The sequence below is a fragment of the Micromys minutus genome, assembly GCF_963924665.1.
Source record: "Micromys minutus genome assembly, chromosome: 2".
NCBI classification, from domain to species: domain Eukaryota; kingdom Metazoa; phylum Chordata; class Mammalia; order Rodentia; family Muridae; genus Micromys; species Micromys minutus.
This window is the reverse complement of record NC_137971.1, coordinates 88,496,797-88,520,375: the sequence shown is the minus strand read 5'-3', so window position 1 is coordinate 88,520,375 and position 23,579 is coordinate 88,496,797. Positions and strand designations below refer to the sequence as shown.

General features: G+C 45.8%; 1 protein-coding gene across 13 annotated transcripts in view; it reads left to right on the top strand.

Moving 5' to 3' along the window:
• Positions 1–23,579, top strand: part of PPFIBP2 (PPFIA binding protein 2) — a gene marked incomplete at its 5' end in the record, with an annotated part of 153,001 nt that overhangs the window by 64,656 nt on the left and 64,766 nt on the right. For 10 of the 13 annotated variants that reach the window (XM_080912717.1, XM_080912709.1, XM_080912718.1 and 7 more), the window contains 2 exons: positions 19,192–19,284; positions 23,245–23,358. In XM_080912717.1, the coding sequence (XP_080768843.1) occupies positions 19,192–19,284; positions 23,245–23,358 (207 nt within the window). Of the gene's footprint in view, positions 1–4,758; positions 4,836–5,590; positions 5,639–19,191; positions 19,285–23,244; positions 23,359–23,579 lie in introns of those variants that run through there. The other 3 variants (XM_080912713.1, XM_080912711.1, XM_080912712.1) reach the window with 2 other exon arrangements.

The window sequence follows — 23,579 nt, the reverse complement described above, 5'->3', positions numbered from 1 at the left end:
AGCAACAGGTCTCCCTTAAAATACCAGCCTTGGCCTTAAATCTCCGCTTCTTAATATTCAAAGTGGAGACAGTTTAGGGAGCCACAGCTGAGGCCTATATCTTAAGAACTGTGCAAAGACCAGCCTTGTGTGGGGAGCCTCAGCTGTGCATTCTGTGCATGTGTGTACCTCTGAAATCTTGAACCAGTCAATGCAGGACCCCCTCACATGGCTTTTGAGCTAGTCTTCCAGCAGAGAGAAAGGCCTGCCTTGGCCTTGTCACAGATGGTGACTCCTCCCATTGCAACTCCTCGTGCAAAGCTGTTTTTCTCCTTGCCACATTCACTCTGCAGTTCTTCCCTTGGCCAAAGAAGCAAATCTGTTTTCCATACTGGAAAGCTAGAGGTGGCTCAGGAGAGGTAGGAGAGAAAGCTGTCTCGGATTATAAAAAACACGAGCTTGGGTTTCTCTTGTCATTGCATTCATTTCTCTGTCACCGTTCTTCAGCAGGACCAAAATACACGTCTGGGAAGGTTTTTAATTGGACATCTTTACATCGTTTGTTTTGTACAAAACTACAGGCTGGAGATTTGTAGGGAAACCTTTCCTCTGGTTTTCAAAAAGAGAGAAGATTGGGATGCCATTCAGTGGCTTATAGCTTAATAGTACTGTGGTTGCTAGAAAGCAGGAGGTCTTGGGGTTGACTGTCAGTGTACACACAGGTGAGCGCGCGCGCGCGCACACACACACACACACACACACACATACACACACACACACACACACACACACACACACACACACACACACGCGCGGCTCGGAGGATACAAAGTTTTGTAGAACTAAAAAGGTGCAGCATATGCGAGCTAATTTCCTGTGTGTGTGTTTCATACCTCTGCGGTGGCAGGTATAGTGTGTGGTTGAGTGAGATCTCAGAAACAAGTAGGGCTTAGTCTCCTCCCACCCCAATCACCAGGCGGGCCCCAGTGGACAGTGTGTAGTGGTGGTTCTTTATCCATGTGCAGTACTTCAAGAAGCCAGTAGGTGTCAGGCAGGGACAAAAGCTAGAATGTCTAAAGGCCAAGGACTAGGAATCAGGCAGTAAGTTCTATAAGAGAAAATAGTTTGAATTTCGTTTTTTCTTTTTCTTCTTTCTGTGAGGCTGCTGAGCAGTGCACGTGGGTCTGTCAAAAATCACGAGCCATTTCTCATTTTCTTGAGGAAACAGTAGACAAATACCTGGCAGGGAAGGGCCCATTGTGGAGCTGGGAAGGAAAGACGGGCTGCTGAGGCCGGGGCTGAGGAGCATAGATCTGACCTTTTCTTGGTTATTGGCAAGAAAACCTCTCCAGGCTCCTTGACCGTTTTGCCATGGCCCAGGAGGATGGTTCTTCACATCCCAGTTGGCGTTTCCTGGGCCACGTGGTGTCGGTCAGCCCCGCCCTCGAAACGCTCCTCGTGCCTTGGGGGCTTATGAACACAATTTTCCTGGCATAGCAGCTAACGTGTGGGACTCTCAGTCACTGCAGACTTAACAGTATTACTTTTTTTCCCCCTTGGGTTTTTACTGCTTCCCCCTCCTCCCTGGCTAAACAAGTAAATCCTAGCAATCTGGATCCTTTCAGGACTCGACCAAAGAGACTATTCCAGCCCCTCTGGGGAACCAGTGTTTATAAATGGCCGGGGATGTGCAAACACGGTTGAAATGGCAAATAAATCTTTCCCTCTGCGTTTCCTGCTACAGGCCCAGGGGCTGTGTTGGGGGTGTTGCCATATTAGCATGACTTGGGGTCTGAGCATGTAGACACCACTTATCCTCAACCCGAAAGGAAGGCCTGTGAGATGGGGTGCCCCGAGCCTTCTGCCCCTGCAGCGCCGCTGTGGCCAGGCACAGGATGCATTCTCCAGGCCCAAGCTCTCTGAGGAACTTCTGGAAGTGAGTTTCTTAATCTCTCTACTACTTCAGGTGTGGTCCTGGGACCAGCCGTGTGAGTATCACCCTGGAAGCTTCTTAGCCACGTGCAATTAAATCCGGACTCCACTTCGACTTAGCCCCTCCAAGCCAGGCAACTCATTATGGATGGGGAAGCTTAGTACCATCCCAGAGGGTTCGTGAACTTTGGCCTGTATTTGGCCTATTGCCTGTTTATTATGCCCTTGGATCAGCTAAGAATGTTTTTCACATTTTAATAACTGATGGAAAATCACAAGAATATTTGGAATATGTGGAAATGATAAAAAAAAAAACCCTACAATTTTCTGCATTTATAAATGAGATTTTATTGATGCTCAGCCACAGGTTAGTTTAGCATTGGCTGTGCCCACTTTCATGCTACAGATTGCAGTCAAGTATGGTAGATTTGTCTCTTGTCCTGATGCCCCTGCACCCCGCTGAAGAAGCGGCATAGTGAAAGCAGGAATGCAGCCCCCCACCTCACTGACATATCTAGGGTAACAGATGAGCCAGGCTGTTTCCCTAGTGTGTGTGTGTGTGTGTGTGTGTGTGTGTGTGTGTGTGTGTGTGTATGTGTGTGTCTGCCTGTCTGTCTGACTGTCATGGACTGTTTTGATACTATGATGAAAACCAGCTTTAGACTCAGAGAGAGCCATGGAGAGTTGATGCTTTGTATATATATTGTGACTATCATGAATGCGTTTATGGGCTCATCTGTTTTTATTGAAATCTATAGACCACCAAAAAGGCGCCCCTGACCAGTATGACCTTTGGGTTGGGTGTGGCGTAACTGGGTTCACCTGCGGTTCTGTTGGGGAGCTCTGGCTGATCTCCTGGGGGTTCCTGGAGTTGTAGGTACCTAAAGTTCCTGTGTTCAACTATCACACGTATCCCAGCCCTGTCCTTCCTTCCAGCCATGTGTGTGTGCTCTGCTCCTGATCCTTTGGGGGATGGTTTTTGTGGATTTGGGGGTTGTGCTATAAGTAAAACATGCTTTGATGTGTTCGGACAGAGCTGCTGTTTTCGGACATCTAAAAATGCCAAGAGTTTAGCTGAGCTCCCTGGCTTTTCTTCCTCTCCTTTCCTCTCCACCCAACCCTAGTCCATCAGACACCAGTTGAGTTACTAGGCAAAGAGGCCATTACCCCCTTATTTTCTTCTAAGCAGAGCATTAGTTTTGCTAGTCTCTGTTTTGAGCCTCATTCTTTCATTCTGAGAATGTTTAAATCCGTTCTGTGTAACAAGAATTGTACTAGGCACGAAAGTTGAAAGAACTTAGAAAAAGACACACTTTGCACAGTCTGGTGCAGTGGACCTTGTCCACCATCAGCTGTGGTTTGCCGTGGGCTGGAAGTTCCTAGGGTCCAGGGAGAACCATTCTAGCCGGCAGTGGGAGGGTTGGGATGTATGGGGAAGGAGCTGAGGAAGAGTAGTCGGGGGATGCTCTCTGTCCTGTGGCATCTGAGCCACCTCTCCCAGGAGGTACGCTAGTGGTTAATGAGAAGTAACTTCTTACAGCTTCATTCTTGACTCTTCTTTTTTCCTCCTAGCAAAACTAAAGGCAGCCACTAAGCCCCTTTGTGGAAAGCACAAGTTTCACTTATTCTCAGGGAGTGGGAATCACTCCACATCCACTTCCTAGCTTCTGCACACCTTCATTACACACTGTGAAAGATAATTCTTTATTCTGGGCAGAAAGTTAATTTTATTTGTCTTGGTGCAGAGCAAGTGTTTTCTTACCTAATGTGTTTCTTCATTGACTTTGCCGGTTCCTAGGCTCTCTCTCTCTCTCTCTCTCTCTCTCTCTGTGTGTGTGTGTGTGTGTGTGTGTGTGTGTGCCTCCTGTCTCTATATTCTTCACACATCGTACTGAGGTCTATTCGGGAAAACAACACTAAGAGGTGGTGGCTCTTAAACCACACTGGAATAGACCAGGATAAGGGGAGGGACTGAGAGATCATAGCAGGGCAGAGAGCCTGCTTTTTCCTTCTGCCCTCTGATCTGGGTGTGTCTGCAGGAATTCGCTCCTCCCTTCATGCCAGCTGCCTGCTAGAGCCCTCCTCCCCTGGCCTCTGATCTGTGGCTTTGCTGCTAGCCTTATTTGTGCTGGTTTTTTTTTTTTTTTTTTTCTGGCTTGGCTTGGGGCTGTAATGAATGTTGATGTCATGTTGAGGGGAGTCTTTGCTTTATGCTAGGGTTTCCAGGAAAGACACAGGAAGGCCTCTGCAGTCACATGATATGCGTCTGCAAGTCATTCACGACAGACAGCTGAGTGCAGAGCCCTTGCATGTAACCACCATTCCCACTACACCCACATCAAAGATCACTTTCATAATCAGTCATAGCCAAGGGCCACACATTAAGGGTTGGGCGAGGGAGAAAAGCTGTGTGACGGGGAGCTCTCAAAGAAGATGTCAAAGTATGAGGAGAGGGGGTGTGGCATCTGGGGAGTCTTAAAGGGGCACACTGGAGAGAGCCAGCATGTGACCCACTCCAAGCTTTCCAGGGCTCCTTACCTGGAGCCACTCCCTGAGTCTTAGGGCAACTCACCCTATCTCCCTGCTCGGTAAAGCAGGTCCCGCAGAAGTGAAGACAGCCCGGAGGCAGTCCAGGGACTTTACTGAAGCAGTAATCCCTGGTGTGGTATGTGACCTGGAGGACCCTGACAGTGGTGGCCCACAGCCCAGAGTAGCACTCCCTGAGGGAGCCAGTAGTAAAGGTCTTGAGGTTGTAGCAGTTGGTCTCTGGCGGATGGTGCCAGCAGCACCAGTGACAGCAGTCACCCTTCCTAGGCCTCCTATATCTCCGAGCCCAGAACCGGGACAGGAGCTGGTTCTAATCTGTCCTTTTTGGAAACCCAGGCTTTCATTGAGGTACAACCTATGGCCCATTTATAAGAAGGGTAGGTGTGGGCATCAAGGATGGGATCCCTCTCCCTCTCTCTGTCTCTGTCTGTCTCTTTGCCTCTGTCTCTCTCTGTGTGTATGTGTGTGTGTATGTGTTTGCGTGTGTGCTTGCGTGTGTCTGTGTGTCCGTGTGTGGGAACCAGCAACCTCCTTGGGGAGTGGTGCTTATTTTTAGTTGTCTCCCAAGTCCCAAATAAACGGAGAGCAGCTGGGCGCCTGTGGCTAAATGCAAAGTGAAGCAGAGACAGGAAATCAGGGGCTCTCCATAATGAGTTCCAGCCACTCCAGAAAGGGGAAGGCAGACAAGGCAGTTTCTTCCGGACTCTTTCCCTCTGGCAGGCTCTGGCACTATCACTGAGAAGGTTCCCATTGCCCATGTGTGAGTGAGTGTATGCATTCAAGTGTATGTGTGTTTACAACTTCTGCCTCCCCCGTTTGATGAGCTTTTATTGCTCCGAAGGACTGAAGTCGGTCCTGGTCTGTGTGTGTGTGTGTCCATGTGCCTGTCTGTGGGGGCGGTGGGGGAGGACCCTGGAGCAGCACCATTGAGTCTGAGTCTTGTGTATCTGAGCCTGTTTAGGGAAAGAAAGGCTACAGGACACAGGCCAGGGAAGTGGAGAAACTGGAACACAGCTTGCTGTTCCTGCGGGGGAGGGGGCAGAGGCAGGGAGGAGGAGAGGGCTTGAGCTCCAGCCAGAATAGAGGGCTTTTTCTCAACCAAGGACTCTAACTGCTGACATGGGTACCCAGAATGGATGGGGACATTGATGTTTACAAGCATTTCTCGTGGCTGAAGAGGGTAAGTGACTAGCTGCTTTGTCTGGGTCTATCTGGAGATGAGTAAGGGAGAGACACTTTGGGGTGTTTTGGCTGTGTGTGTGTGTGTGTGTGTGTGTGTGTGTGTGTGTGTGTAATAGGGGGAGGTATTTGTCCAGTGAACCCTACTGTGGCCAAGTTCTTCATGAGAATCTAATTATAGACACCAAGGGAGAAAACAGGCAGCTGCCTTTGTTTCTGCCCTGACAGCCTAGTGAATGAGCTTCCGTACTGGAAGGCTAGACTAGAGGGAGGAAAGCTAGGTTATTTTAACTTTGGCTCTCAAGCACTCAGGGTCTCCATACGTGGTGACCAGAAAACTCTGTCCACTCTGCCTTTGGGTTCCAGGACACAGAGAGGAAGCTGCTGCCGTCTTAAATGCCTGAGTTCGGAAGTCATTTAACTCACTCTCTGCCCTGATGTTATCCGGAGCAGAGGGTGTATTTGTTACCAGCCCGGCCAGCCTCTGAGTCTCCGGAGAGCTCCAGGGCAGTTCTCTGCAGTGTTCTGAAGCCCAGGGTTTTGTTTGCAAGTCCTTGGTGCCAGTTCTTTGGGGCAAAGGCATTTGTGTGGTGTGTGAGTGAGGGATGAGCGAACCCTGGGGGCTACATGGCACTGTACTCAGAGCTCCAGTGTCCTTTTTAAAGATGGGTTCACACTCGTTTCACACGGAGGGATTCAAGGCTGAGTATGTTTGTTTGAGAGGGAGGAAGGGCAAAAGCATCTGACAGATAAGAGACTTGACATTGTAACTGTAGAAGGAAGGACGGGAAATGTCCTGCTTGGAAGGGACACAGAGATCTTTACTGTCCAGCTCCCAGGCACTGAGCTGACTGGCTGGCTGGCTTTTTGTATGTATTCTTTGCAGCCACAGTGTTTTCCTTAGCAAACACTGAGCTCCTGGTACCGTATGTACACCAGTGAGCAATGCTGAACGAATCTCCTCCACCTTAGTGGGAACGGAGGTCACACAGACCCAGGAAATAAATTTTGGATTACAAGGGTGCAGTGAGGAAGGCTCAGGGAGACTGCTGGCGATTGAAGCAGAGGGTCAGGAGCCCTCTCTGAGGAAATGGCACTTCACAGAAACCCAAAGGAGCAACAGTATCGAGTCAGGTGGAAAATGGCACGAGAAACATTCCTGGCCAAAGTAAAAGTGGGTGGTACATGTGCAAAGGTCCCAAGGCAAGGGAGTCTGGAGGGTTTCAACACAGAGAAAACCATTGTTGCTGGACTCATGGTGGGTAGAGGCAGGCAGATGCCAGATTACCATGGGTGACAGCAGTTTGTAATGACGGGGTTTGTAGTAAGGAGCCATGGGATGCAGCGTGAGGTCTAGCTTGTATTTTGAGAAGATTGTTGTAACTGTGATGTGGTATATGGTTAATTGTGTTGGGAAAGTGAGGCAGCCGAGACATGATTAGAGAGTTGGATGACTGATGGTCAGCCAGTGACATCCTTCATTTAGCTAAGCCTGAGAAAGGCTGAGGGTGTGGTGATTGCTGGTATCTTAGTTAGTGGTTGCGCAGCCTGGTCTCTCCGTCCTGCCCATCATCAGTTTTGCCAGATATGCAGAGAATACATATTTGGTTCAGAATGCAACAGAAATCCTGTTTGTACTCCCAGCCACCAGAGAACATGCTTAGATAATCCGATGTTTTGGCAAATGTTGGCATCATTGTAAGCTTTTAAAAAGCCACACTCCTGGAGAAAGCTAGGAAGCATACTTACCACTTAGATTTTGTTTCCTTATTTCCAGAATGAGGCCTTTAACTGAGAGGCTCTGGGAGTCATTGTGTGCCTGGGAGAGTAGAGGCCACATCTGTACCCCTGTGTGGATGCTGTGACTGGTCCTTTTCCAGACAGAGGTTCTTCCCACAGGGTGGAATTAGACAGTTCTGTCTGCTCCAAGACAGGATATGAGTCCTAGTGCTTGTAAAGTTTGCTGGTGGATTCTGACCCAGGTGGCAACTTCAGAAGCCCCTCATGGGACCCATAGCACATACATTTCTTTTGCTTTTAGGGTTCAAAGAGTCATTAACAACAGGAAACCAAATATTGGGTATTGGATGTACTCAATGGAAAGATATATTTTGTGGTAGATTGGTTCCCTTCTTTACCTCAAAACTTTGTGCAAGAGTTTTTAATCGCCCCAAACCAGAAGATGCTCCTACTGTGTGTGAACTTGGCCATGGGCCTCTGGGACTCACTCAGTCTGGAAGAGGAAATGTATCCTCTTGAGCGTCTTTGTTCTTCAGGCTTTCATCCCAATCCATTTTTCAACCTACTTTTTTTTATTTCATGCTTCAGTGACCCCCAAGTTTGTATTTTGTGTTTTTATATTTTGCAGTTTTACTTTTTATTTTTGAGGTTTTCTCTCATCTGTCTTCCTCTCTAGTTTCTACCTTTATCTGATTTTATTTGGCTCCTTGTCTGCAGCCTTTTTTTTTTTTTTTTTTCTTTCTTTCTTAGAGGAGTCCCTCTAGGGACCTTCAGACCAGGTGTCCAGCTCTCACCACCAAAATTTTCATGTGCTTGTGCAGAGAACAGCTTTCTCTGACCTTACGATTTTGATTCTGTCTCTTTGATTCTTCCATGCATATGAGGTAGGTTCCAGAAGATGAGATACTGGTTTGAATTGGGATAGTGCATATTGTAGGAGCCTTGCCCTTTGACCTCAGACAAGAGGGTAATGGCTTAAAGGGGTCAACTACTACCAGTCCCTTACTTACCAAGCCCAAGAGAAGTCAGAACAAAGTCAAAACACACTGTGTTGAGATGCTGTTAGCAGGAGAAAGTGAAAAGGAATAGGCAAGAGTGGTGGTTGCTAAGTAGAAGCTATTGGGAGCTCACCCTCCAGTTCATTCTTTGAACAAAGCCTAAGCACTAGGTAATTCCTGCAACAAGTACCCAGAGGCCCTCATCCCCCTCAGCTGTCTGGTCCCTGACTCATCAACAGTTCCCATGTGTCCTTCACTGAGATCGGTAGATCCAACCCACATAACTATGAAGGAGTCTCTGAAGATTGCTCCCAGCAGTGTGTCTGTGGGACTAGCCTACTGCCCTCTGAGCAGTTCATTTTCCCAGGAAGAGAGCTCTAACAGTGGTGTGAGTACCTTCACACTGCTGTCTGACTTCAACACCTGGAGTGTGTAAGAAAAATCTCCACCCTAAGAAAATCACTCACAAAACAGAACCACCCGAGTATACCACGAAGTTTACCTTACTTCTGTACTAAAATGTGAACACATTTAAGCCATAAACATGAAACCTTATTTTATGCAGTTGTAAACTCAAATGGTCACTTGGATCAGAATAGCTGCAAAGACACACAGGTACCTGACTTACCTGTAATTCATTTAGACTGTAGTGATCCTTAAAGATAGAGCCAGTAGCTCTATCCTGTGATAGGCCACATCTACCAGTTAACAGCACAGGCCATGGATCCAGACACCCTGCATTCATATGTCACCTTTGGGAACATTGGACAATGTGTATAACTTCCCCAGAACTCCACATCCCTGAGTGTAAAATAGAAATGAATAATTCAGCACATGTAAAGTACTTAGAATGTATGTCACAGATGCTAGGTGTGGGATGATCAATATCATCATTTGACAATTTCTGGTTTCTGCAGAGCCACTTGCCCAACCTTGATTCTGAATAGGTTTTTCAAACCCATGCAGCAGACAATGTGCAGTTTCTTAGGGGATCCTGATGTTTACAGGTTTTTTTTTTTTTTTTTTTTTTTTTTTTTAAACAGGTACTGACAGTTTGTAACTAACATACTCAATAAGCCCACCTACCAAGCTCCCCAGTATAGTTTGGGAGCTAGAATACCTGTACCCATGACTACTATCTGTCTGTTTCTTATTGAGAGACACTGACCCCTCTACCCATTGGGATCATGTGAAGTGGCATTTTGCAAGGGTCATTGGTTGAGGGCCTAGTAGGTCCCTGATAGCAACATAGACATTGGTAGTTTGGTGGGCATGGCATCTTAGGCATCCCGTGATAGCTTTGTACTCCTGTTCCATCTTCTCTGGCAGCTCCTTCACATCTACTCTCAACTGATGTCATTACTGACTTCATGGGGACAAGGCAAAGGTCAAATTGAGATGAACCATCTTCCTCCCCTTCTCAAAGTGTAACCATGCTCACAGCTGTCACTTCCGAACTTCCTTCTGTTTCTGGGTCTGTAGTCTTCTCTCTCAGCCAAGGCTATCCCAGTGTCTATTGGACCTTGCTCTGCTCCAGCTCTTTCTAGTCTTCTGTTTCTTCTTTCAGTGGCTCCCTGCTTGCTCCACTGCTCTTGAAGGAAACAGCTTTTCTCCTTTCTTTCCTTTCCTTTCCTTTCCTTTCCTTTCCTTTCCTTTCCTTTCCTTTCCTTTCCTTTCCTTTCCTTTCCTTTCCTTTCCTTTTCTTTCTTTCTTTTTTTGAGACAGGTTTCTTTGTGTAGCCTTAGCTGTCCTGGAACTCACTCTGTAGACCAGGCTGGCCTTGTCTCTCTTCCTCTTTGCCTCCATTTGTGAGCACACTGCCCTTGTCCGTATGGTCACTTTAAAAACTCCCCTCTGTGATACCTCTCCTATATGTACTTTTAAAGCAAGCTTTTCTGTCTGTTTCCTCCTGAGTTTATTTTTTTAAAGTCTCATGTAGCCTGGTCTTAAAACTAACCACTGCTTGATGATGTTGAACTTCCCCATCATCCTGCCTCTACTTCCCGAGTGCTGAGATAACAGGTATTGCCACCACCCCATTTACACAGTCCTGAGGATCGAGCCCAGGGCTGTGTGCATGCTGAGCACACAACCAACTAACCTACCACTCCAGCCCCTTCCTTCACCTTCCCTGAGGATCTTGTAGGGCTGCTGTCCTTCCTATAAAGGTTTAGTTAAGAGGCACGAGGTAATTAACTTTGGTACCTTCAGATAGCTAAAACACAGTGTTCATTCCGTCCCCGACTCCAGCACTCAGTGATGCTGCCCCATTTCTGATGGAGTTTTCAATAATGAGTCACCTTGTCTACCAGAACTGGCAAGATGAAGAAAGCCTTCAGAGTCTCCTCCTCTTCTCCTCCTGGTTTTGGCGTCAGCCTTTCACGTGGTATTGGCACACCTGCACAAATACTACTTCTCCAGCGCCATGCTTTGAGTTCCTTATGTATCCAGCTACCTATAAAGGATGTTCAGCAGGAGCCAGAGCTGAGCCATGTTTATAAATTTGGTAAAGAGATCTTGGTAAATCACATGTGTTTCCTCTCTCCAGACGCATGTTACCTGGAAGATGAGCTCAGAGCCTCACTCTACCCGTTGCTTGGAAAGCTTGTAGAATTAACAATGTCTGAAGGATGGTGATTATCAGAGAAAGCCTGTTTGTCTTGAGTTTATTTCCAAGGGTGCTGTTGTTCTCCCAGAAGTCTTTTATTGCCTCAGACTTAAATCTTGGAAGTGGGGCCTCCTCTGTAAAGTCTGTTCTGCCTTTTGAAGGTAGAAATTCATTCATCTCTTCCCTAGGTCTTTGCTATTGCTGTCCATACACAACTTTCCCTGATGATGTTTTTTCTACCTGCTAAGGCTCAGTATCGCCTTAGCCATGAGGTAAGAGCATGACTGAAGGGTGGTAGCACGAATGTGGCCTAACCAAGAAGCTATTTCGTTCATCACTTGTGGGTCTTCCAGATTTCCTAAACACGGGCATTTACATCACTGGATGAGGAGAGTCCCAGCCAAATAGAGGAAGGCCTGGCTAGAACATGATCTTTGCTGGACTGAGGGTAGCTAGCGTCTGCTTCCATTCTGTGTTCAAATTGCATTTTACCTCCGTACCAAAGATAAGATAGTAGAGAGTGGAGAAAGTAGAAGTTTTCTTGGGAGTAAATGAGGTTTATGACAGGGAGGAATTCCCTAAGGTTTGTTTCCTTTGAGGTAACATTCCTCACTGAACCTGGGGCTCATGGGATTTTGGCGAGGCTGGTGGCCAGCAAGGTCCAACAGTTCTCCTGTCTCCCCTTCACTCCTGCTTCCCAGGCTTTGAGTTGTAGTCATGTGCTCAGCCTTGCATGGCTTTTTAGATGAGTCCTGGGAATTTGAACTGAGGTCATGAAGCTTTCGTGGAAAGCTCAGTTTACCTACTGAGCCATCCCCTGGCCCCTCACTTTTCAGCTTTTATGACTACTGAAATTCTTACTGTAGTATTATAAACTTGTATGTAGCAGAGAGTACACTCCAAGTGCACAGCAAAATGTTTGTAAAGAGGAAAAAATTGTGGCCGTGAAGGTGTGACTCAAGCCACTGGCACCTTCTCGGGGCAGTGGAAAAGTGAACGTGTCTTCAGCTGTGTGTGCCAGAGGCATGAGTCCTGTCCTTGGCCAGCAGTGCATTTTGTGTGGCCATTCAGGCCTCTCTTATTTTTCTTTCCAGCCTGAAAACATTTGGTTATTGTTCCTGTGGGTTGTTTGTACAGATCTTTATAGATACTTCTTAGATGTCCTGATCAGAAATACTGCCTCTTGTTCTCTTGAACAAAGTGGGGGAATTAATTAAAACTCCCAGGAGCGGAAATTAACAGCCTTTGAATGAACCTTGGTCTCTGGACTTAGTTAGACAAAAGCATTTAAATGGTTTCCATATTCTTCTGAGCTTTCAGAGGCCATTTATAATGCCGAGGAATTAGGAAAGCTTCCTGCTTTAAAAGGCACTCTGTGCATTTATTCTCACACGCTTCTATGTACGCTGACCACCTAGGTGGCCCTCACGGCTCTATGGACAATTACACTTTTACTCAGTGAACTGGGTATCTGAGATGAGGTGACTTGATTGAGGTGGCAGCCTGGCTCCTAAAACGACAGCTGAGGAGGGGGGCAGTAGGAACTCTGAGAATGAATGTGGAAGCCCCCAGTAACATATTAGGGTTCCTCTGCCTTGAAGTTCAGTTGGACAGTGGATGGGGCCCAGGGAACCTGCAGTGTTGAGTCTCGGAGCGCCCAGCCCTGCCCATGTTTTCAGCTGTGCAAGACACGCATGTTCTTTCCACATAGCCTTTCAACAGGTAGGCTTATATTCCTGTTTACCTGTCATCGTACATCCCCTTGTCACCTTTGTCATTTGGGCTTTAGTTTCTGTTTATTTCTTGTTCTATATATATTTTTTCTTATCCCACCCTAGTACATGCCTCTGGGTCAGTTTATTCTTGTATTCATCTCTGTCTTCACCGTCCTGGAGGCAGACAGGTGGTGGATAGAAAGCCAGCCTTTATACACACAAAGGAGACTCACTGCCCCTTTAATCCCAGTACATCCCACACAGACACACCCAGAGCCACACATTAGCCCTTGATATGATAATCCTGGTTTTAACTACAGTGGTTTTAGAACTTTCTGCCTGGTTTGAAAAATTACCAGCCCAAGCAGATCAAGCAAGGGAAGTCAGACTTCCTTTGTAATTCAGTATTATAGGCAAATTGCAGGAATTCCTTCCTACAAGTCTGTTTCCAGAGGAGTAAACTTCAGTTATCATGCTGAGACAGATGCATTAGCAGGGCTTTTGGTTAAAAATAACAGAAACTCAGTTTAAGCTAGAGCAAGCAAGCAGTTTAAGCTACAGCTCAGGACATCTCTGCTTTCAGACACCGTCCTGGTTGTTTCAGATCTCTCCCTCTCTCCCTCCCCCTTTCCCCTCCCTCCCTCTTTCCCTCCCTCCCTTCCCTCCCTCTCTCCCTCCCTCCCTTCCTTCCCTCCCTTCCTCCCTCTCTCCCTCCCTCCCTTCCTTCCCTCCCTTCCTCCCTCTCTCCCTCCCCCCTTTCCCCTTCCTCTCTCTCCGTCTCCCTCTCTCCCCCTCTCTCCTTCCCGTTCTTTCCCTCCCTCTCTCTTTTCTTTCTTTCCTTTCATTGTTTCCCCTTTTCTTTCCTGACTTGTGTGTTTCCCCCTTTCTTTTCTGTTATGCTTGTTCCTTTATAACTCATGATTCCTGGCTACAACAGATGTGATGCTCTTGGCCCACATTGGACAAGTGATGATTCCATTAAAGCAGAGTTGAGAAGGATCCTCAGCCAAAAGTAATTAATCCAAGCTTTCTTCATTTCTTTTCCTTAGCAAAACAACAAGGGGAAGTTGTATAGTTTGAGGTTCTCACAGATAAAGAAGGTTTCTTTTTGGAGACTTAAATACCCCTAATAAGCTCATCACTAACTAAAAATGCAATGTCCTACAAGATGTAAAAAGCCATTTAATTTTTTGAGTTTGCCTTTAATTTCAAGCTCTCTGTGCAGGAGGAACTTATCCAGAGTAAACACTTGGGAACTGGAGGTCAGTGGTTAAGAACATTTGCTCTTGCAGAATACCTGGGTTCCATTCTCATAAATTGCATAGCAGTTTCACACTGTCTGTAACTCCAGTTCCTGGGAATCTTGACCCCCTCTTCTGATGTGTAAGGGCACAACACACACATGTGGTGCACTAGACATGTGTGTAGAAAGAACATTCATACACATAAAAATTAAGTAAGTTAAACAATTATTATTTTTAAGTAACCATCTTAGATCTCCAGGGACAGATGTGAGGGGTTTAACAGTTTAGCCTGTTTGGTCAGTGTTCTTGTACCGACCCTAAATTCTCTCTATGTAGATACTACTCCTTCTGGAACCTTGATAGCCAGTTATGTCCTTTTTGGACACACACAAGTGTTGCTCGATCCCTTGACTACTTCTGTTCTAGTAGCTGAGCCTATTCAACTATCAGGATACATCTCAAGATCCCCAGCTACAAAAAATCTGTCATACCATATTTTCATAAAACCTGCCATACTGGTGTTAATAAAGAGTCCACCCTTGCGTTATTACTCAAGGTCTGTGTTTGTAAGCCCTGTTTAGCTCCATTGGCAGTAGCCAATCCCATAGAAAATAAGATGGCCTTTAAGAGAGGAAGCATGTTGTTCCTGTTCCCGAGGACTTTGGAACGTGACTCTGAAGACTTAGGGAAGTGTTGAAAGGCTGACTCTCTTTGTCTTGTAATTGCCTCTAAGAGATTTGAAGTTTCTGGGTTTTTTTGTTTGTTTGTTAGATTTGAAAAATTGTTTTATGTGTATGTATGAGTGTCTGCACCTAAGCTTGTCTACCACATGAGTGAAGGTGCCCATGGAGGCAAGAAGGGGGCATCAGATTTCCTAGATATGCAGTTACAAGAGGCAAGCTTTTTAATGTTGGTGTAGGGAAATGAACCTGGATCCTCTGCAAAGCAGCAAGTGCTCTTGACCAATGAGCCAGTTCTCCAGCCTCTGAGATTTGAATTTTAAGGGATGGCATCCCTTTACCCTGTCTTTGAAAAGGACAGATGTAGTTTGTCTTTAACGCTGATAGAAAAACTTTACAAGTTCTTAATGACAAGACTTTAGAGACCCTTCAGTCCTTGTTTTAATTTAATTCAGTGATGTGAGTGGGGTGGTATGTTTTACTGTGTACAGCATTCCTTAGGTAAAATGCAAGGTGTTTAGGAATGTTCTTTCACAGTCTTAAGTTTCATACAGACCCCCCCCCCAATATTTTAAGGTAATTGCCTCAACTTACAGTATTAAAACATTTTTGTCTCTGTCTGTCTGCCTGCTTGCCTGTCTGTCATCTGTCTATCTCTCTAGTTATTTATGTATCTAGCATGCAACATGGCGCACATATAGAGAGCAAAGGACAACTTTCAAGAGTCAGGGTTTTTGCCTTTTACCGTGTGGCTCTTGGGGGTCAAACTCAGGTCATCAGGCTTGGCAGCAAGTACTTCCACTCCCTGAGCAGCTTTGTCAGTCTAAGAAGTATTTTTAAGAAACTTAAATACTGTGGCTGAAGTCTCATCTGCCTTTATGTCACCCCAGCCTTCTGCAGCTTTACCACTTCCCCAGGAGAGAATACTGCTGAGAAGCTGGGAGGCAGCCTGGAAGCATTTCTGTCCTCACACATGTCAGTGTGGAGCTGTGTGGCCTTTCATCTTCATGCCACTTTTGTATTATGCTTTGTTCATTACCCATCCTGTATTTCTATGCTAAGCATAAATATGAGCCTCATGTTTTAAATACTGTAAGTGGTTCATATTATGGACGAGACATCTTTTGTTTAACTACTCCCCTAGAGACATTTTCCAACTGTGAGAGTAGTCACGCAGTCAATAAAACAATATCCAAACCAAATTTTATACTTGAGCTATCCCAAAATTAAGCCCGTATAACAGAATGCGTACTAATTTGCTACGTAGTAATTTGAGCATATGATCTACCTGTCCCATAGACCTTTACCTGTTAAATGGGTATAAAAATAATGCTCATCCCGTTAGTTTATAGAGAGAAATATAGAACGGTTGTGTGTGAAGTGTTGTGAGCAATGCCTGGCTTGATGTGTGCTGAGGGCTCTGTGCTCGGGCAATACTGTGCTGACCTCCCAGAGCTGCTGTGACCTTCCATCTGTTTTGTAAGCACCTCAGGAAAGCAATGAGTTTTATTACCGAGTTCTGTTTACAGTATCATCCTAGACACAGTTTATCCCATCATACAAAGTCTCTCTGTGCAAACATGAGCAATTCCTTTTTTGCCCAGGAGTAGGAAGAACTCTCCTAGGTAGTCAGTTTGATTTGCTAGAACTGACCCATCTGCCAGGATCTTACTGTGTAGCCCAGGCTGGTCTCATATGACCCTCCTTACTCAGTTTCCCTGCGTGTGAAGCTTTTTAACATACTTGTGTTCCTTCTGCTTTTGCTGATAGACGGGCCTGCATCTGCAGCGATTCCTACTCTGTGCTGCAAACTCTGTGACGGGCATTTTCTGTACCAACTGAACTTGTGACTCTAACTGATTATCCTGCCATAACTTTTGGGTTAGTTTGTACAGCAGTACAGGTAGACCTTGTATTATAATGAGAAACTGGTTTTAATGACTCTTGTTATCATCTCAGCTGGCAGGCACTGTTCCCAGAAGCCACTAGAGGCCCAGACAGGAGAGTCTGAGTTCTATGAGTACCACCTATCTGGGTTTTCTAGGTCTCACTGTCAGGGGGTCAGAGTTCAGGCATGTTGTCCATAGTATATACACAATATGGGAGAGTAAGAGCCTTTACTGTTTATGGACTCGGGGTATGTGGCACACATAGGGGAATCGCAGAAAAACCCAGGAACAATGACAGAGAGAATGAGGTAGGATCTGGGCATCATGCAAACTGGTTTCCCATAGGAGGCTTTAATTGGTGGTTTTAAAGGGAGCAGATGTAAGATCCGGCCAAAGAGGTAGCATCCACCTTCACTTTGCTGGCAAGTGTCTAAACAGTGCCTCTGCAAGAAGTGGTAAGAAAAGAGAGGCTTCTGAGTTATCGCTGGTCTCCCAGGTAGAGCCATTCTGGTTTTGTAGAGTACTGCAAGCTGTGAGTGGTGACTGAACCTTACTGAAGGTATAGCAAAGTTAGGCTTGCATCTAAAAATAGATGCTAACAGCTGAGCCTGATGGTACATGCCTGTGATCCCAGGACTAAGGAGGCTGAGGAAAGATTACAGTGAGTTCAGGACCAATTTGGCCTACGTAGTGAGATATGTGGTGAAACCCTGTCTCACACAAAACAAAACAAAACAAAACAAAAATGGTTATCTGGGTAGGGGAGACATCAGTTCTAGAAAATCAAACTGACCACCTAGTAGAGGTCTACCTAGTCCTGGGCAAGAGACAAAGGGAACATAAAATTGTAGCAATTACAACAGGGCAGACTATAAATAACTGAATACGGCACAGTGGCCATTGGGGATTTGCTAGAGTCTCATGGCCAGATCTACCCACTAGCCCTTGGTCTTCTCTTATCTATTTCCTGTTGGACAAGTTGTGACTCTCTGGTTGGTCAGTGTCATTTACAAATGTGGTGGTTTTGACTGGGGACTCAAACATGCATTGTCATTTGGGTGACTAGCAACTTTCTTCTCTGTCTTCTGAAAAGCCCCATTATAAGCCTTTTATCAAGAAAATGTGTCCTACTGCCAAGAGTTATCTTCTTATCCAGTTCAGGAAAAAGACAGTGCTGATTGTGACCCACCTCTGGATGCTGGGGAGAGAGTCTGCCATGTGGGAGTTCCTAGAGTATCAGCTACTCAAGCAGCAGTGAGCTGCCATCCACAAAGAAGCCATTGTGGTAGTGAAGGCCCTTTGTCTATGGCAAGACAGAGATTCTATAACAGTGGATTTAATGGTGCAGGTTTGAGCTGGACTGGAAGGAAGGATGGTGATGTCACCGGGTGCCATGTGCCATCTTAACTGTGCCCAGCATACCTGTCTGGGAAGTGCTCTAGGCTCAGGCCACTACTGTCCCTTCAACAGAAACTCAGTGCTTCTCTCTCCAGTGAGGCTCCATTTTGCAAAACGCTTAGTCCCCATGCTGTTCTAGGTTGGGAGTGTCTCTGTCACTTGTCCATCACTTGGGATAAAGGGCTGAGGAGGTGTTCTTCCTCACGGAGCAAGGTTGGAGAGCCCATTCTCTGATTTGAAATGTAGGGGAGATAAGCTTTGTGATAAGGTGGACCAACCCTGGGCCTCTCTGACCTGCCCTTTTGCACAATTGTGCTTCTCTGGTGATAAACGCCTCCCTCAGGAATTGATCCCTGTCACTAGATCAGCCTAGATTATCAGGATAACAGCTTTCCCACTGAGCAAGGAGATCTACTTTTTCAGACAGGTTTCAGCCTTTTGTTCAGAATGGAGGCAGTAAACATGGGTGAGCTGGTGGCCAGCTGAATGCCATTAGGACCTCTTGCCCCCACTCCCTGACAAACCCTAAAGTGACAAACCCTGCATCTGGGTCAGGATGGTGTAGGAGCCTCCCCTCCTCTACCACTTTGTACCCTCTCTTTTCTTTTCTTCCTAGTTTCTGGTTACTTTGTGTTTATTGTTTTTCCCTCTGTTTCTCTTTCACACCTTGGGATCCTCTGGGTGTTATTTAGATTCCTCTCAAAACTGTGTCACTGCAACTTTTTGCTGTCAGCTTAAGCACTGCTGAGACACACTCTGTGGCAGTGTTCTTATCACGGCTCTGTTTGGAGTGGGCCTTGGCTTTCTTGGTTCTCTGCATGACTGTGATGTTTAGGGTGTAGTGAATCTGCAGAACCCTGCCAGGAACAGTTGAGGAGTCCAAGATTTTTACCCCACTTTCTCCCACATGGGTCCTTGGCAAGTGGTGCTTCCCCTTCTACCAGCGCAGACCCTTCCTAGGCTGTGTGCTTCCTGTTGAACCAGACCCAGCACGCCCCAGCCCAGCAGGTCAAGCCCTGCTAGTTGGTTGGAAGCTCTCCGGAGTCCCTTGCAGCCAAGGGTGAGGTCATCAGGAGTGGTTTCACCATCTTCTAGGACACACCTTTTAGTGGCATGTAGTCTGGTCCACTGAGCTGTCTCGAGATCAGGTTTTCTGTTCTGGGATTGGTTTTGCACACAGCAATCACAGAAACTGTCCTTATAAATCACATATTGTGTGCTACATTTGGAAGTGGGCAGTGTTTTTCTAACCCTTTAATTGTGTTATTGTTTCCTTCTTCAGTCCCAGGTAAATCACCACAGTGCTGCTAGTAATGAAACCTACCAGGAGCGCCTGGCACGGCTAGAAGGAGATAAAGAGTCCCTTATACTACAGGTGAGTCGTCTTCCTTTACAGCTTCACCAGGAAAGGGATACATAATGGGAGTCCAGTGTTGGAAAGTGTGTTGCATTCACTTATTTATCCTGTTCTGCCAAGCCTCTATCTCTGCACACTTCAAGCCCCGTGGGCAGGCTGAAACTGGGTGCCAGCAATGAGCAGAATGGGCCCAGTCATCCAGGAGCCTGTAAGTCTGCTAAGGGAGATGAGTACATCCTGTGTCACTAATAAAACTGAGCCTTGAGTGCCACAGGCCCCAGGGAGCAGGCTGATGGAATCAGGTCCATGAATCTGAAGCTGGATCCAGACACAGCACTTGGATGTAGAGCCCCTGCTCTGGTAGCATGAGTTAGGTCTTTGCTGACTCTCTTGCCTCTATAGGAGGAGCAGAGCTTTGAAACTTCTTGTAGAGAGAGAGAGGGGGCACCAAAACAGCCTCTGGCTTTTAAAAGCCCATGTCCCCTGGTAGGGTATAACATTGGGCATTCTTCCAGAGAGCTTATATTGCAGCAGAAACTCTGTATGTTTTCCCTCAAATGCACAAAAACATTTAGTAAGTGGGTATTAAGGGTGGACTCTGCATCACATATGAATAGACAGTTTGGAGAATTAGAGATTAATGTCCTAAATTCAGCTTCTTACAAAGCTTGAAGGATGATGAATAAGTCTGGTGTTAGAAGCCGGTGGGGTACTTGCCTGATATGCATGCATCCCCTGGATTCTATCCCTGATACTCTGGGATGCTCCACATCTGTACTCCTAGCATTTGGGAGGTGGAAGCAGGAGGTCCAGAAATTCAGGGTCTAAGCTACATAGTTGGTTTGAGGTCAGGGGTATGAGGACCCCCTCATCCCATACCCACACACACGCAATACAGATGACTTGTGGGGAAGTGGAGGGATGGGGTCTAACGTTGGCCTCAGGGTGTGGGCCTTAGTTTGGAGTGCTAGGGATGGTGAGTGAGATGGCCGTATGCTTATCTTTTCTTCTTTTATGTTTTCATTTTATCTTATAAACATAAGATTAATAAGTTCTTTTAGAAACTGGAAACGCTGAGACTAACAAGCAGATTAGGTTAGCATCTGTTCTTTGGTGTCCCTTTCACCTCCTTTAAAAATGATTGAGCTCATACCAAATATATACTTTTGTTGCCCAGTTTTATTCTTTTATTTTGCTTCATTGACTTTTAAAATGATTAAATCATTATAAAGTAATTGAATATCTGAATTTGTCAGACACTGGCTTAGGATTCTGTGGGTATATCAGTGATTAAAATGGTGTGTGTGTGTGTGCGCGCGCATGCGTGCATGAGAGAGAGAGAACATACACAGACCTGAGGCTAATACCTAAATATTTTAGGTAGGGATAACTGCCATGGAGAAAAATAAACCAAGATAAGCAGTGTGCAGTCAGGAGCTCCCTGGCAGGAGGAAGCTAGGGAGGGAATCACAGATACCTGGAGGAGTGCATTCCAGGCAGAGGAGCTGGTCAGTGCAACCCACCCACATAGGTAGGGTGTCCTTGGTATGTGGGCAGATCAGCAAGGGGCTGTTGTGGCTGGAGTCCCTGAAAAGAATGGGTGGGACCCCTTGGTGGGTAGCAGGAGCCTGCTTTTATAGCTTGGTCCCTTGAGGTATATGCAGTTTGAAACTTCATCTCCAAGACAAGATCCACGAAAGACCGTTCAATTAGAACTATGTATCAAGGAGTACAAAATTGCAAACTTTTGAACTAGAACCCTCTGTGATTAAAACAACACATTGCCATTTAGAGGGGATTACAATTAATGAAGAAGTCTCATGTAATAATGTTCCCTATCACAGCCATTTCTGTTCTTACCAAATCCTTGACTAAATAAATAATCTGAACAGTTCAGAGCTACTGTCTACTAAAGGTGAAAGTTGATGCTCGTGGTTTCTCTTCTGCCAGGAGCTGTGGTCAGACCGTCAGCAACGCTTCCTCTCTCACTTCTGTACTGTTCAGCAGTGGCCTGCAGAACTCTTGAGGGGATTCTTGCAGGGCCCAGCCTCTTACAAAATCCACATTACAGTTGAGTCAAATGAATGAGTTGCAGAAGCCATTGGTCCAGAATAAGCTTTCCTGAGTTTAATTGTAAAAGAATAAGATTTTTTTTTCTGTCCCCTCTCCTTACCTAAAATTATGTTTACTGATAGGGTTCAAAAGTATTTATTTTCATGGAATGAAGATGAAATTCTAAAGTCTTTAGTGCCATTTCCCATACTTCCTGACTCAACAATTGAGTTGATCTGAGGCTCAGAAGACCCTGCAGTCCTGTATCTTTGGTTTTCTTTCTGTAAAGCTGACCTGTGTGGCCTGTATTATTCCACAATCCTACATCAGCTTCAATTTGGTGCTGCTTTGTAAATGTTAATCCTTGTAGAAGGGCCAACTATAAAACACCTTCCCAAACAGAAACCCTGAATCCTAAAAAGCTCAGTCATTTCTCAGAATCCCACTCTTTTGAAAAGAAGTTTCTAGTAGAAAAGGTCAATGCTGCTGATAGTATTCATCAACAAGGACCAAAACTAAACAAAACAAAGCAACTAGAGACATGGCTCAGCAGCTAGGAACACCGATGGTTCTTCCAGAGGACCTGGGTTCCATTTCCAGCACCCACAACAGCCCAATTCCAGGGTATCTGATGCCCTCTTCTGTCCTTGAAGATTCTGTAGACACACACACACACACACACACACACACACACACACACACACACATGCACGTATGCAGACAGAACAACCATATACATAAAACTAAGAAATATTAACAGTAAAATAAAACCATACACCGATGTGTTAAAATGGGCCTGGTTGGGGGAAGGAGCCCATCTTTGGATTATTGGAGTGTCAGGACACCTGAATCATGTACAAGTATTTCAGTTGCTCACTCATCATATGGGTCTAGAAAGACAGTGTATAAAGTTGGCAGGCTTTTCTGTATCTTCTAGAATGGGAACTTTCTAATCATAAAATTCATTTAAATACTTACAGATGAATTTAGATGAACTTCTTTATGCTTCATTAATCATTACAGAATGTGGAATTAACTAGAATAACATATATATAAATGACCATTGTCTTCAGCCAAGAAGTTCTTGATTTACTATTCATTGATTTCTTCCTTTCTGGAAGGTCACCCATAATCTTTCATCTTCCTTTGTAGAACTATCTCATAATAAATAAAACACAGAAGGGATCCTAGGGGTCAGCTGGCTGATAGAAAAGCTTACCAGAAACAGTTATATTATGTATAGAGGGCATACTCAAAATGCCTTTGTGTAAATGTATTTTTTCCTAGTATTTTTACAGACAATCTTCGGGTTCCTCAGAAAAATGACTTCTTTCTTTCACGTGTGTGCAGTGTGGCTTCGGTGTTTGTATGACTTAGAGTCGTGTTTTGACCTGTAAAGCACAGAAACCTTTCTGGAGCCAAGTTTTGTCAGTGCTAATACATGCCCTTTACGTCCTACATTCCTTAATTGCTTCCAAACACTGGCTTGATAGGTGAGCAGTCCCCACACCCGTATGAGAGAGGTAAGGTCATTGGTTGGTTCCCATAAAGGTTTGAATCGTCTTCCCCATGAGGTGGCAGAGCCCTGCCAAGAGCTGAGATATGCCTTTAAGTCAGGCTGCCTTGTTAGAGGAACAAGGAGCAGGAGCCCAGCCCAGAGGCAGTTCTCATGCTTTCCTTCAAGAGCAGAAAATGTGACCATGGTCTTTTAGGCAGTGGCTAAGATTCCCTGGTAAGGTGAAATTCAAACTGCAGTTGCCTTCCTCTGGGACACTTCCTCAACCCCACTCACTTAAAAGAGAGGCCTTCTGTCAGGTGAGTCTGAGTAGGTTACTGGTTGCTTTCAGAGCTTACCCACCCAACAGTGAGGACTTCTCTGCCCCCTATCTGTCCTCATCCTTCACTACTGTTTATGTTCTATAACAGGTGAGCGTCCTCACAGATCAAGTGGAAGCCCAAGGAGAGAAGATTCGGGACCTTGAAGTGTGTCTGGAAGGTCACCAGGTGAAACTCAATGCTGCGGAAGAGATGCTTCAGCAGGTACGGGCAGGTGGAGTGGAGGGCTTGGGGCCCGAAGCAGCTCCGGTGTTAAATGCCCCTTTATGGGTTCCTTCTTACTCTCCCATGATGTCTGGAGGTGGGGTTGGCTGTGCACTGTGCAATGTTTAGACAGCAGGTGAAACCAACCTGAACATTGTGGGCGGGGCAGAGTGGGGCGGGACAGCCCAGTGAGGAAATAACTTGTTGAGCTGGTTAGACAG